Below are 14169 nucleotides of genomic sequence, written 5' to 3' on the forward strand. Positions count from 1 at the left end.
TAAAAAAGAGAGTAGTGAAGTATTGCATCTGATTTAGACCACATGACCATTAATGTGGCCTCAGTTAAATTCAGTCACTTGTAGTGCAGACCATTACTGTTTTACAACTAGCTTCTGCGCTAATGCTAAAAGTTAGCCCAAGTGGGTAGTAGCATCAGGGAAAGCTCTTTTGCAACTAGCAGTCATAAATCTGAATTTTACACAGTAACCTGCCTAATAAACGGCTTTCTATAGACTAACACCCGTCTATTTTGATATTTTTGTTTGATCTGTGGCTGCCATCAGCGTAGAATGAGCAGCGATAGCAGGCCTTAAACGACAAGCCTGCCACAAACATCTACCATATCTCCCATTTATACCAACATACAAATCAAAATATAGCTTGTAGACTGAAATACAATGTTTTCCGTTATTAAATATCTGAAAATTAAGCTGATATCGTGTTTAGATGGCACAGATGAAGTTAGATGAAACTCAGACAGTGAATTTTCAGCTATCCTCACCTCGCCGGTAGCAAAGGAAAGGAGGACGGAAGGACGTCACGACGCAAATGTAGAGTGTGTGCGTAACATCACAGGCATTACAAGACGATAACTGAATTCGTGGTTGTTTTCGGGTTGTTTTGGGTTAAAAACGTTTGGTAAAGTAAAACAAGAACTAGATATCTATGAAAGCCCAGTTAAAGAAAAGGGGAATAATTATGAGACGTCAAGTCATCACGATGAGATTGAAAATGTAATATGATAACTAATTAGTATAATTTAGACCAATAGGACTGATTATTATGCTCACACTTTCCTTTTGAATGTAAGTGATATGAAATTTAAGGAATTACTCCACTACAAAATTATGTTAAAAAAATAAGGTCAAACAATTACTGCGTCCACAATTGCTTCAGATATTCTTTTCAATTTGTGAGAGTCAATATAGTTTGAGAGGTGTTTGTAAATTTTCTGTACTAAAAGCCATGCAAAGCATCAAAAAGATAGAAATACTCTTATTTGGTTTGTTTCTTGAAAACAGCTAAAAGTTTGTAAATCTTGCCTATAAAACTGGTTTGCAATGCGGATTGATCGAAAATAATAATGGGAAGAAATATTTGAAAATACTTCTGGTTGTTTAATAAAACTTAGAAAAAGTATCACACTTGGGGATTACTTATTGTTGGAGTGGTCATTGAACGGCCCACCCTTGGAATTCCTCCAGTGCCGTTTCACCGAAATCCCCTGAATGCAACACCAGACCAAAGCAGCCGCTCATCGATGTTTGTTGCCAATGACAGCTGCCTGCTGCTAAAGTCATGGCGCTGCTCAAGCAAAGTTGCTGTGTCGCAGGTCGTTTCTCCACAAACCACCTCTTGCTGAGTCCTAGAAGCATCCCACATGTGAGTATTAAATTTACAGCTCAAGTATTCTCCACTTAACAAACAGTAACGATTTAAATCAGCCTTTAACAGCTAACGTCTCATGTGAGCTTGGTTACAGGCCTGGAGATACAACCAGCAGTGATGTAACTTAACGTGATGTTTTGTCATGTGTTTTGTTTATCAGCTGAACTGCAAAGCGTCTTGTTCAGTGATGAATCGGGCTTTTTTTTTTTTTTTTTTTTTTTTTACAACAGATTGTGCCTTTGCTAAGACACTCTGTAAAGCACTTGAGGTAATCCTTAGTCCTCTGTTCAGCAGGTCTACAGCAGCAGCCTGACTACAGCGGCCAAATCGTCCCCAGACCGGGCTGACAGAAAGAAACAGCTCCTGAGTGAGGATGGACCCGATCTGCAAGACTTTATTTCAGGGGAGCTGTCCGAAAAAAGCAAGTGGACAGAGTACAGAGGCAACCTGAAGAGAGAGAAGGGAGAGAGGTGAGAGCAGAATGGATACAATGGCTGTTAGTAAAGGAAGATTTGTACTACACTTCTCATTTTATGTGTGAACTGTTATCGGAAGAAAGTCCAAAGATCAACTCAGACTCAGTCTTATCTACTGTGTTGAGCTAAATGCATTAAAGATTGTCACAGTTATGAATACAAAACTTCTTTTTCTGTTTGGATGAATTCCAATTGAATTTATTTCTATGATGTGAGGCAAAAAAAAAAAAAATACCTGCCCTACACCTCACCAAGGATGAGGTTGTTGGAAGGAGGTTAAGTTTCTGTTTGCTATCATTTTCATGAGGTAGATAACTGTAAGCTGATAGTTCCTCTTTTATCTCAGGGTGTCTGTGGGGTCTTAAAAAGTATTAAAAGTTGATAAATCAATTGTGGGAAAATTAAGGCCCTTAAAAATTATTTAAAAGTCATATTTGTGGTTTTATGAGGTATTGAATTTTAATTGGTGTTAAAGCTTTGACTCCAAAAGTATCCATGAATATTTCTTTTCCCCTTTGCGATTGTCCCCTGATTTGGCCGTTAATCATTTAGCCGGTGAAGTTGTCAGCTATTGGAGCTTAGCAAAATGGACATGTAAGATTTCAGACAATGAACCATGTAAGTCCATCTAGATTGCCTCGGAGCCGCCTGTTTACATGTCATCAATGACGTGCCGATGGTGGACACAAGAAGCTGATGGAAAGCAAATCACACAGTCTCAGGCACATTTCCTAAATTTTGGTCATGATGAAATACGTTTTTGTTTTTTCAGCTAGTTGGCCTTGAATAATAATAATAGTTGAATAATTGCTGTTTCTTCTTGTATGGGAACAAGAATGGGTGTGTCAATAAACCTGTCAGTAGTTTCATTTATTCTTTCAAGCCTTATTCCTTCACAGCTTACCCCATTTCTATTTAGATTTAAACCACAGCTGCTTAAGATGGGTTGCTATCAACAGCTTAAAATTGCAATGAGGTCTCAAAACTTTTTGAAAGATTTTTTAAAAAGTCTTGAAAAGGTATTGAAATTAATCTCTGGGTTTCAGCATATACCCTGTATCTTGAAATTTAGCTGAGTTATAGCATTGTTATATGACTTTTTCACATTGACATAAAGAATTTGGTTCAAGGTACGGGGCTTTATAATACAAGCATTATTTGCATCGTTACATTAATTGTTTTTTTTTAATGATTTAAAATTGTGGTTCACCCTTTTGGGAACAGTTTATATGTACATTTGTAAAATGGACTTATCTCTCAATTTTGTCATAGGCTGCGTCTTCCCCCATGGCTGAAGACAGAGATCCCCATAGGAAAAAATTTCAACAAGCTGAAAAACACGCTGAGAGACCTCAACCTGCACACAGTGAGTTACACAAATATAAGAAACATCAGCACAAGTTAGAGGATGAAAGTGTAGTTATAGTTGTTGTTGCTTTATTGATATCTGTTAGAGACACTGGAACGACATGACAGGATAAACACAAGAGGAAAAGCTTGAATATAGAAGCATTAATAAAGTTCAGTTAGATACTTTTGGCACTAAAAAAAGTCCAGAGATCCTGTGTCTGTTCTCTGTCTGTTTTCTTCCACAGGTATGTGAGGAGGCCCGGTGTCCGAACATTGGAGAGTGCTGGGGAGGTGGCGAGTTCTCTACTGCAACAGCCACCATCATGGTGAGTCTTCTGTGACTATTTGATCAATTAAATCTTTCACATACTAAACCTTCATTTAACAATGCTTCCCTCTCTCTTGTTCTCTCTGTATCCATGTAGCTTATGGGGGACACGTGTACCCGTGGGTGCAGGTTCTGTTCTGTTAAAACTGCCCGCAGACCCCCACCTCTGGACCCTGATGAGCCGTACAATACAGCCAAAGCTATCGCTGCCTGGGGACTGGATTACGTGGTTCTTACCTCAGTGGACAGAGATGGTAACCATGTCTTAATGTCTTAATGTACTGTATTCTTTATTAATTCTACTCAAGTCACACCAGTAATGATGATAATAATAACAATAATAGTAATAATAATGCATTTTTATAGACCCCTCTTTAAAATACATAAGCTCACCTCACAAGGCAGCGATAAAAACGAAGAACGTGTAATGATAATGATTTACAGTGTATAAAATTAATATGTGCAGCAGTTTGGTGAGTGGGGGTCGAAGTGAGTACGTACGTTTAAAAAGCTGTGTTTTGAGAGATTTGAGTAGTGAGACAGAGAGTCAGTGTTATGGATGTCCGATGGGTGGGCGGAGCAGCTAAAGGCTCTGGACCCAATGGTGGTCAGATGAGCAAGAGGTGGATGAAAGAAGAAGAGCTGAGAGAGCAGGTGGGTGTGGTGATGTGCAGGAGTCAAGAGAGGTATGGAGGAGCGAGGTTATGGATGTCCTGGAGAAGAATCTTGGTATTGATTTGATGTTTGACCTGGAGCCAGTGGAACTGCTGAAAGACAGGAGTGGTGTTATTCAAGGAGATTCAGGGATCTGGTGATGATGTGGGCAGCAGAGTTTGGACTTGAGATTTGAGACTGAAGAAAAGCGATAAATGCGGGATGTGACCAGTGTGTGAACAAGAACGGAGGTGCTGTTGGGATTGAGGGACGAGCGGAGACAATTAATGTCACATAGATGGAAGTTTACAGACTGAGTAACATTATGGATGTGAGCTTGGAATGACAGTGTGCTGTAGAGGATGACACTCAGACTCTTAGCCTAAGAGGATGGAGACACTGAGGAGTTATCAAAGGTTTGGAAAAAACTGTTGTGTGGATTTGGTTCCAATGAGGAAAACTTCGGTTTTATCACTGCTGAGATTGAGGAAGTTGAAGAAAAAAACATGTTTTTATTTCCTGGAGGCAGAGGGAGGTGGTTGAGAGTGCCACCAAAGTTATTCTGGATTCAAAACCTGATGTTTGAAGCAGATTGATGTAGAGGCTGAAAAACCCAAGCCCCACTGAACAAAATGAATTCTATAGAATGTAGAATTTCTCAAAGTTGATTTTCAAACTGTTACCAAAATTTTATTATATACAAATATGATAAATTCACATCCAACCCTCAGCTTTAGAGATAATGATATTCTCTTCCTGTGCAGATATCTCTGATGGAGGAGCATCGCACTTTGCTAAAACTGTCTCCAACTTGAAGGAAAGGTATGACTCCATCGCTTTTTCTTTGATTTTATGTAACCCTTTTGTCCCGCACTTTTATTTCTGCAAAATGAATGACTCAGAACATTTGTTGTCCTCATAAAGGAGTCCTCAGATCCTCGTTGAATGCCTGACCCCTGATTTTCGGGGTGATCTAGCTGCAGTGGAGATGATCGCCTTGTCGGGGTTAGACGTCTACGCTCATAACGTGGAGACGGTGCGAGAGCTACAGAGGTACTAACTGACACCAGAAATACTGCTTCTATTTACTGTATTATGTCTGACCTAAACCTGCTTCATAGTCTGGTTTTAGAGGACTATAATCAGTAACCAAGCAGGGTAAAAAGCAGGAAATGTCAGAAGGGTTACTGAAATGATAGACAGTGAATGTTTATTTTTGGGATCTTATTTTCTTAACACAATAGAAAAAAATTGTTAAAATAAAACCAGAGAGAACTGATCTAGCTGATAGCCAGATAAAACTTAAATCAGGCCTTTGGTTTATGCTGTAAACGTATAGTTTATATTGTGGAATTGAACTGAGATAGAAGAAAGCAGTAAAAGACATCTTCACCAGCAGGTGGAGCAAGAGAGCAAATTTCCAAGTGTAAGTGTAATTTAAATTTTAGCAAAAACTCAGGTAGGGCATGATTGTTTAAGAAATCTAAATCTATGATCTCCTTTATGATCAGTTTTCACCTTTCTTGTTTTCAGGCATGCACGTGACCCCAGAGCAAACTTCGACCAGTCTCTAAGCGTCCTGAAGCACGCCAAAAAAGTCAAACCCAGCGTGCTCACGAAGACATCCATCATGCTGGGGCTGGGGGAGACTGATCAGCAAGTTCTTGATACGATGACTGGTTAGTGCACACACCACCACACAGACACACTTCAAAGGTTTTCATTCAAAGTGTGTATCCATGTCCTGCTCACACTTGTTGTCATGTTGTGGCAGAGCTGCGAGAAGCAGGAGTGGACTGTCTCACACTGGGCCAGTACATGCAACCCACGAAACGCCACCTGAAGGTCAGTTAATGATGCTTTAAGGAGTGTTTGTTTATATTTGAGGAATAAACTCACTATGTGATGATGTTTTGTGTCTAGGTGGAGGAATACGTTACTCCAGAGAAGTTTGCTCACTGGGAGAAAGTGGGGAATGAAATGGGCTTCATTTATACAGCCAGCGGGCCTCTGGTGAGGTCCTCCTACAAAGCAGGTGAGATAGAAGTTAAAGTTAAGTGTATTCCAATTTAAAAGCAGGCATGTTTTATATGATAAAAGAATACTAAAGATTGTTAACTGAAACAGCAGCTTAAAGGGCCTGTTCGGCTAATTTAGAAGCACCTCTTCTGATTTGTCAGATTGTGTGAAGATGGTTTTGCGTTATTCAAATGTTGAGTTTTCACTCTCTAATAACAGTTTTATTAATAATTCAATATCATAAGCAGTTTGATGGCATACAAAGTTGAATTAAAGAGAAGTTTATGTGTAATATGTGGATTTAATGATCAAGCTGCTGTAGCATCTTTGAAGAAAGTGGGTCCCAGACACCTTGTCTATCCACAGACTGCACTTTCATCACTTCAGAGATGCTTTTTTTTTTTACTATACAAAGAATTTCTGAAGAAAAGTAGCACTAATACTGATTCTGCAAGGACATTATGTTTTGAATTCTTAAGATACTTTTCCCACCACTTTGAGCTTTGAAATCTGAAAACCTCAGTAAACAAATTTCCAAATAATTTGTGAAGTTTTGACTTGGAAAGCTGTGTGTTAGATTTTTATCTAAAGGTGTGTTTGTAATGTGGGGAGGCTGAAACTTAAATTGTTGTGCAAAACTCAGAGATTTCCCATGGTAGGCTACACTTTTTTTTGAGCTCATGACTATAATAGTAATTTGATAATGAAAACCAAAATAAGGGACCTGAATATCTAACGTTATAATGGGCGATGAGTTTTGGAGCAGAGAGGCTGTTTTAATGTGGCAAAAGGGTGAATATTTGCCCCACTGGTTTTGCAGTCCATGCAACAGCTTTGTGATACACTATACTAGAAATTCACCCTTGTACATAGATTAAAAAAAGTATTTGAAACCTGCTACCTTCACTTTAAGTTAAATCAATAACAAATAATCTAATATCTCTCATAAAGGCTGTCTCTCTTCACAGGCGAGTTCTTCCTGAAGAATCTACTGAACAAGAGAAAAGCAGAAGCAGCAACAGCAGAATAAAAAAACAGCAACTTTAAACAAACACAGTGTAAAATAAAAACACAAGCTCAACACCTGTAATAACGTGAAACATCATATCCTGCACACGCATTTATGAAATATAACTGATGAAGATCACGTGGAGTCCAGGGACCATTTGTTCTCACTCTTCCTCACCACTGACTGTTTCTGCTCTGAGCTGTTTTAGAGAAGAGACATCAAAGTGAGCCGGCCGGAGGATCTTTAAAGCCTGCAGATATGAGGATAACCTGTGTGCTGACTCAATCTGTGACTCTCTGTTAAAAGAAATACAACTTGCTGTTAGCTGTCGCTGTAATTTGCAATCTCTTCTCCTCAAGGGGGGGCCCTAAATCTCATCTGGCATGAACTCCCTCCCCTCAGGGTCCTGGACTTCAGGTGAAGAGCTGCTGACCTTTGATCTGCTGCTCTGAGGGGGCTCTTTGATGTCTGCTGCTCCTGGACTGACTGTTTAATAATGTAGGAGAGGAGGGTTTTATCGGTCCAAGTCTTCATGCAGCAGCACGGAGGTGGAATTATGAGTTATACAAGATTAAATTTATGTTTGTTAACCATTTTAAAAAGAAACTTTGTTTTTACTTTCAGCTATGTCGGATAAGTTCAGTTTAAACCTTTAATGACATTTAGACTGCTGAAGATCTCTGTTTATCTTTTGAGCCACTTAAGGCTCAGACTTTTCTTTTTGAAGGCAATAAAATTTTAATTTATGCCTTGGAGTAAGAGTTTTTTTGTGCCAACATGTTTAAATATTTATAGTTTTAAATTGGGGTTGGTTTTGTGAGTTTAACGTTTGAGTAACTTTGGTCTTATCTTAATAAACAAGCACTAATTAAAATATCCATCATATTTTATTGCATTGGCATATTTTCAGGGACAGCCACTGATACAGATGATTTATAAAAATATAATAAAAAACCGTATAAAATTTAGCATTAATACTTGATTGTACAGTAAATACTGTAAGAAAGAAGACTCACATGAATAGTGTTCATTTCAAAAGGACTAAAATAGACAGCATTGAGTTTACCTTGTGTTTACCCTCATGTTTAAATGCTACTAGACATAAAACATATAAAATTAATTCTTCCTTTTTGTTCGTCACCAAACTTCATCCAAGATTCAGACACATTCATGAATCACATTCACACAAATTTGATCTGAAGGCTCAGCTTCTTCCTCTCCTTCGACCTCCTGCAGGGAGCAGCTGATCGCGCTGTCTGGAGAACAGGCATGACCAGGCAGCAGAGCACTCAGGCCTAAACGAAACGTTTCACCAGCGATGGAAAGGCGAAGAGAGGAATGTGTTGCTTGTCATGTGATTGAGGCAGATGAAGTGCGGTTTAGACTTTGGCTTTCTTGGTGGGAGGTTCACTGACAGCAATGCGAGGACCGACAGCCGCTGGGGTGTAAGGGATTCGTGATGCTGTGACTTTCTTACCGATGGTCTCGATCTGTCAACAGAGAAGCCAGTGATATCATAAAAGCATCAGCACACTTCCCTCTATAAAAATTATACGAGGTATGTGCAGTGTACTGCTTGAGTTAGGTGTGTTCCCGTCCTCACCTGAAAGCCGATGTTCTGGAGGGGAGCATGGAGGTGATCCAACACACGGCGACCATCAAATATGAAGGCAGGCTTCAGCATCTTTTTGTAAATCTTTTCATAATCCAGCTCCTGTAGTGGATTAGAAGAATATTATGAGTTTATTTTGTAGGGGTAAAGAAATTAAAAGGATATTTAAAGAAAAAATGGATTGTGACCTTGAACATGTCCCACTCAGTGCAGATGACCAAAGCATGAGCACTTTGGCACGCCTCATAGGGGTCAGTTGTCACAGTCACCAGCTCAGAAACTAAGGAACCAAACAAACAGCAAGATTTGTCATTCAAGAGTCACAATGAGTCATCTGTGGTCAGTCGTACTGGTCACATCCAAGAAAGTAATCTTCAACTCTTTGTTGAATTACATTTAACAATACTCAGAATTTCCCCTCAAAATGTGTCACAAAACGGTCATCACCATCGACGGCATAACAGTAGAAGAAGCATGCTTAAACTTTGAAGTCTGGCATTTTAAGTTCACTTCCAGGCATGCCTCTAGTGGCCATTTGTGGAATTGAATCTTTTAGAATAAATTTTTATTATGAAGGTGGAAGCAATCAAATATCTATGACATGTCAGAAATCAGAGAAATAAAATCCTACACTTTCAATTATTGCACACAGCTCAAAATATCTGCAAGTATTGACGATTTTAGAGCCAAAACGTCAACATTTTGGCATCTTACGCAGTAATCACTTACTTTTATTGTGGGATGAAGACTAACATGACTTGTTAAAAAGGATTTAATCAGTTTTCTTTTCCTAGTATTGATAAAAAAAAATAAATCCTAAAAGTTTTACTTCAGCCTGTGATTGTTTTTGTCACACACCTCTTTCTGGGTTGTCCTCTGAGATGCTGGGCTGCGAGAGGTCATGAATGATTTGTTCTTTCAGCACCTTGGGATCGTAGATGAAAAGCTTGGCGCCTTCATCCATCAGATATTTAGAGATGTAGATACTGGACGACTCCCTGGTGTTGCAACACAAACACACACACACATCAGTGTCAACTTTGATCAGGGCCACAGTTCAACTTGGAGGACTGGCAGGTGTTCATGTGGAGGAAAGTGTGATCAACAGTGACACTGCAGGTTTTACATGAGGAGAAATAAGAAGTGTTGTTTAGAGGCTCTTCATTCGCACAACGCTCGGTTACTGATTGACAAAAAGCTGTCAGAGAGAAACAAATCAAAAGAGTAGTGAAGTGAAGAATGTCTACAAGGGTGTGAGAGGGAAAAGAATGAGACACACCTTGTGTCACCTGTGTCCTTTTTGAAGGAGAAGCCCAGTAGAGCGATCTTTTTACCAGTGACAGTGTTGAAGAGGCAGTCAATGATCCTGCAGGCAAACCGCCGCCTCTGGTACTCATTCATGTCTATCACCTGGCAGAATTATTGGTGAAAAGAGAAAGGTTAACACAGTGAGTAAATACTATAGAGAAATCATCTGTCTGTGCTGGGTATGTCTCACCTGCTGCCAATAGGAGGCAACCTCAGGAAGGTTGAGGGCCTCACACAGGTACACCAAGTTCAGCACGTCTTTCTGGAAACAGCTGCCACCAAAACCTGACAAAGGTGGAGGAGAATTAGGGACAGGAAGCAACACTTAATTCCTGATTGGTGACAATAAAAGTTAACACAGCGGCTTGTTTCTTACCCACGCTAGCTTTGAGGAACTTGCTGCCTATTCTCTGGTCCATACCAATCGCCTTCGCTACCTCCTCCACGTCGGCGCCGGTGGCCTCACACAGAGCGCTGATGCTGTTGATGCTGCTGATTCGCTGAGCCAGGAATGCATTGGCTGCCTACACAACACACATTATTTATTTTCTATTATGTTTACACTCTCTGACACTGGAGTTCAGAGTTATTGTACTAAAACATAGGTGGCAAATATATTTAAAAGTGTGCAATGTCCAATTGTCTCACTCCTTTCCTCTTAGTATCTGCAAATTAGTCTTTAACTAATATGATCTGTTAAGTTATTAACAATTACAATGTTTCAGATTTGCTGGTTTGAGGTATCTGGTGGTAGTTTTATATTTAGGTTTTGCTTGTTTAAAGAGATTTGACAGTTCAAAAATATAAAACCTGGCTGCAAAAAAAACTTTGTCTGCCTATATTTCTAGATAATTTCTTAAACATTCGTCAGCTTAATAAATCAGTAGTTGCAGCCCAGCACTCACCAGTTTGGACAGCTCAGACGACCATGTGTTGGTGGTGATGATTCGGGATTTGGGGACCCAGTGTTCATAAACCGCACACAAAGCCCTGATGGCCCTCTGACCTTCTGCCGTTTCATCTCCACCAATCAGAACACGGTCTGGCTCCTTCAGGTCCCTCACTGCTGTTCCTTCTGCAAGGAACTCTGGGTTGGACAGCACCTGCAGCAGAGACAATGTTCACAATCACTCACAGAACCTCATAGATCAGCGGGTGATTGTAACAGCAGTGTAAAATACACACTTGTAAGTTGAGGCTGGGTTTGGTGTTGGCATCAAATATCCGTCTGATGCTCTCAGCAGCTCGGACGGGGACTGTGCTCTTCTCTGTGACGATCTTGTAGCCGTCAGACACTTCCACAATGCGCCGAGCACAGGCCTCGATGAACTTGAGGTCAGCTGCACGACCCTTTCCCATCCCATAGGTCTTTGTAGGTGTGTTCACCTGTGGAGGAGGTACAGCTGTTATGATGGGGTCATGTCTTTGTGTGTCATAAGTCCTTATTTAAAAAATATAAAAATTAAGTTGGCAGTCTGCAAGTCATTTAAGATCGACAGTTATATCAGTTGAGAGATGTTTCTCCGAGGTTTCAAGTAGCGTCAACATTATTTTTGAGCTTCTGTTGTCCCTGTCCCAACTTTTTTGAAAAGGTAAACTAAAAATGGGCATACATTTTTCATAAACAATAACTTTTTCAATACATTTCACCATCCAATATCTTCTCTTTGTGCTACTGTCTATTAAATATAGTTCTAACCTGATCTGCCAACCATCAAAATCTGTTTCTATTTACATTTTGCCTGGTGTCCCAACTGTTTTGCAGCTGGGGTTGAACCTGTCAGATGTATTTCATTCACCATTTAAACAGCAGGAAATGTGGGTCAGTATCTGTGTTTAGGGGTGGACTCACAGAAATAAAGACGAGGTCGGCATCCCTGATGGCTGAGTCGATGTCTGTAGAGAAAAACAAATTTCTCCCTCTGCATGATTCAACCACTTCTTTCAGACCCGGCTAAAAAGGAACGAAGGAGAGAAGTGAGACAGGAGGGTGTGTCAGTAAATGTGTTTGGAACAAAACACCACACAGACAATTACAAATGTCAAACGAGTTCTCAGTGACTAATCAGTGACTGCCCTTTACGCTGATCGTGGTGACGTAATACCCTGTGGTTGTTATTGCAACATCTAGAATCTGGAAGTAATTAAGTGTCCGTCAGCCCATGACGGAGTTATGTTGTTCAGAAACTTAATATAAGAACTGTTGCCTGGCAACAGTGTATCTACTGATACCAGTCGTAATTAATGAAACCCAGGACTTAAGATAGGGATATAAGTAATAAAACAACACATCAGCACGCTAAGAAAATACAACCCTCCCCTTGTTAAGTCTAGCTTAAAGTCTCATAATTAATCACAACAAATGCTTTCAACTTTGCAATGAATTAGATAAAAGTTTCTACCTCGTAAATGGGCAGGGTGTCTGAGTTCCAGGCTTTGATGCGAGACTCATTGACATCCACTACGGTCACGGTGATCTCTGGACACATGTGGGCGATCACACTACACGTAGGCCCCCCTACATACCCAGCACCAATGCAGCAGATCCTCTTTATCTGAAACATCTATGAAAAAAATAAAAAATAAAAAATAACATGACATACACAGATTTGCTATGAAAGACAGAACTTCTTGTCTTATTCTCCAGGAGGCAGAGTGCAGCCTAGCCCCAGTGGGGATGAGTTCAAGCCTCTCATCCTAGCCCTGCCTTCCCTATCTTTGATAAGTATAAAGTAAAAAATATGTTTTTCATATGCAGTAGTTCTTAAATAGCACTATTCAAGCAAGATTTTTCAGCTCTGATAACATAGTAAATGGACTGATCCTTGATCAGTTAGGTTATGTTGTGTCATAAGAGTCTGTTTGGCTACTTTAGAGCTTTATAGACTTTTTAGTTAATAATTAATCCCATTCGAGTATCAGATAATAAATGGCAGCTATAGTGATCTCCGAATAGTACTTTGATTCAATTTTAAGCAAATCTGCCAAACATTTACTGACCCTAGTTTCTCAGTCACTTCTTCAAGAGGAAACTGAAAGTCTATGAAGATTACAAATTATTTGACAGTTAACACTACCATTACTGACAACTATATGCCGCAATGTACATAACACGTATTTAATTTCTTTCACACTACATTTCTTAAATGGTTTCATCTTACAAAGTATAAAGAAAATGTCCTGTAACAGTTGATTGAGGAGTCTTCCTCATCTGTGATCATCCCCCCCCAGTCTTCACATGTAATGGTTACCATCCGTACCGTTACACCCTGGTATGAATAAAGACCCTTTCATTACAGCTGAGCCACGTCCAGCAGACGTGAAAAGCGACCTTTTCTCCAGGTATTCTCATTTCAGCCAATTCAGATTAGCAAAGCATTCAGAGCTGTGTCACAAATATAGGATAACATTGCATATTACTAGAATTATAACTAAGCTAGTTTGCCTCTCCTTTTGCATTTCACTGAGCGAAGTTAATACAAGAGCCAATGAATGGACCTCTATGTATGAACGAGGAGCTAACAACCGTTAGCAACGGTACATTACCTTTGCCAACTCGACAGTTAGTCAACTTCAGGAATGTGTAGATTACGTTAGGTTAGCCCCCTTTCAAATGTGTCCGAGGAAACAGCCGCAGCAGTCTCGTCAGGAACCTCAAACACCTTCAACCGGTATAAATCTGAGCAGGAATGATTATCTCACAGCTGCACAGCTTGTCCAGCAACTTTTCTGCCCTACCTTTAACTTAAGTGAGGCTCTGTAGCAAAGGTAGCACCACCTCATTCATGACACTTACGGTGCAATAGACACTTCCGGCGTGAGACTTTCAGAGTAAAAGCACCAGATTGTCACTCTGGTCTATATAATAATGGAACGGACATAAAAAAGACTAGTTTTTCATGTCCACTCTAAAAACACTCAAAGCAGAAAAAAAATTCTAAGTGGTCAGTTTACTATAATGTATTTTTACAATTAGATCAGAATAAATCATTCAGTCCTGTGAGATTTTTCAAAAGAGTTGAG

At 39.8% G+C, this 14169-nt stretch overlaps 2 protein-coding genes across 3 annotated transcripts; one reads left to right on the forward strand and one right to left on the reverse strand.

The window, feature by feature from the left end:
* Nucleotides 1-1227: 1227 nt before the first annotated feature.
* lias (lipoic acid synthetase) lies at nt 1228-7973 on the forward strand. Of its 2 annotated transcripts, none has more exons than XM_074688367.1 (11): nt 1228-1384; nt 1685-1860; nt 3139-3232; nt 3462-3542; nt 3642-3798; nt 4963-5020; nt 5123-5251; nt 5732-5877; nt 5973-6043; nt 6122-6233; nt 7186-7973. In XM_074688367.1, exons 1-11 carry the CDS (start codon nt 1301-1303, stop codon nt 7245-7247), a joined length of 1170 nt encoding a protein of 389 aa, XP_074544468.1. In that variant the 5' UTR covers nt 1228-1300; the 3' UTR covers nt 7248-7973. The 2 variants fall into 2 exon arrangements, with proteins under 2 accessions (XP_074544468.1, XP_074544458.1); XM_074688357.1 differs by having other exon boundaries at nt 1232-1384; nt 1682-1860.
* A 133-nt stretch (nt 7974-8106) lies between these two features.
* On the reverse strand, nt 8107-13964 carry ugdh (UDP-glucose 6-dehydrogenase). The gene is made up of 12 exons (XM_074688344.1): nt 13693-13964; nt 12549-12710; nt 11999-12100; nt 11332-11532; nt 11052-11249; nt 10523-10670; nt 10337-10431; nt 10118-10248; nt 9697-9836; nt 9027-9118; nt 8830-8940; nt 8107-8716 (listed from the first exon to the last, which is right to left on the reverse strand). Exons 2-12 carry the CDS (start codon nt 12708-12710, stop codon nt 8606-8608), a joined length of 1491 nt encoding a protein of 496 aa, XP_074544445.1. The 5' UTR covers nt 13693-13964; the 3' UTR covers nt 8107-8605.
* Between the last annotated feature and the right edge of the window lie 205 nt (nt 13965-14169).

This window comes from Halichoeres trimaculatus, unplaced genomic scaffold, assembly GCF_033239565.1.
Source record: "Halichoeres trimaculatus isolate MK-OKI-2021-1 unplaced genomic scaffold, fHalTri1.1 fHalTri1_scaffold_2, whole genome shotgun sequence".
NCBI lineage: Eukaryota > Metazoa > Chordata > Actinopteri > Labriformes > Labridae > Halichoeres > Halichoeres trimaculatus.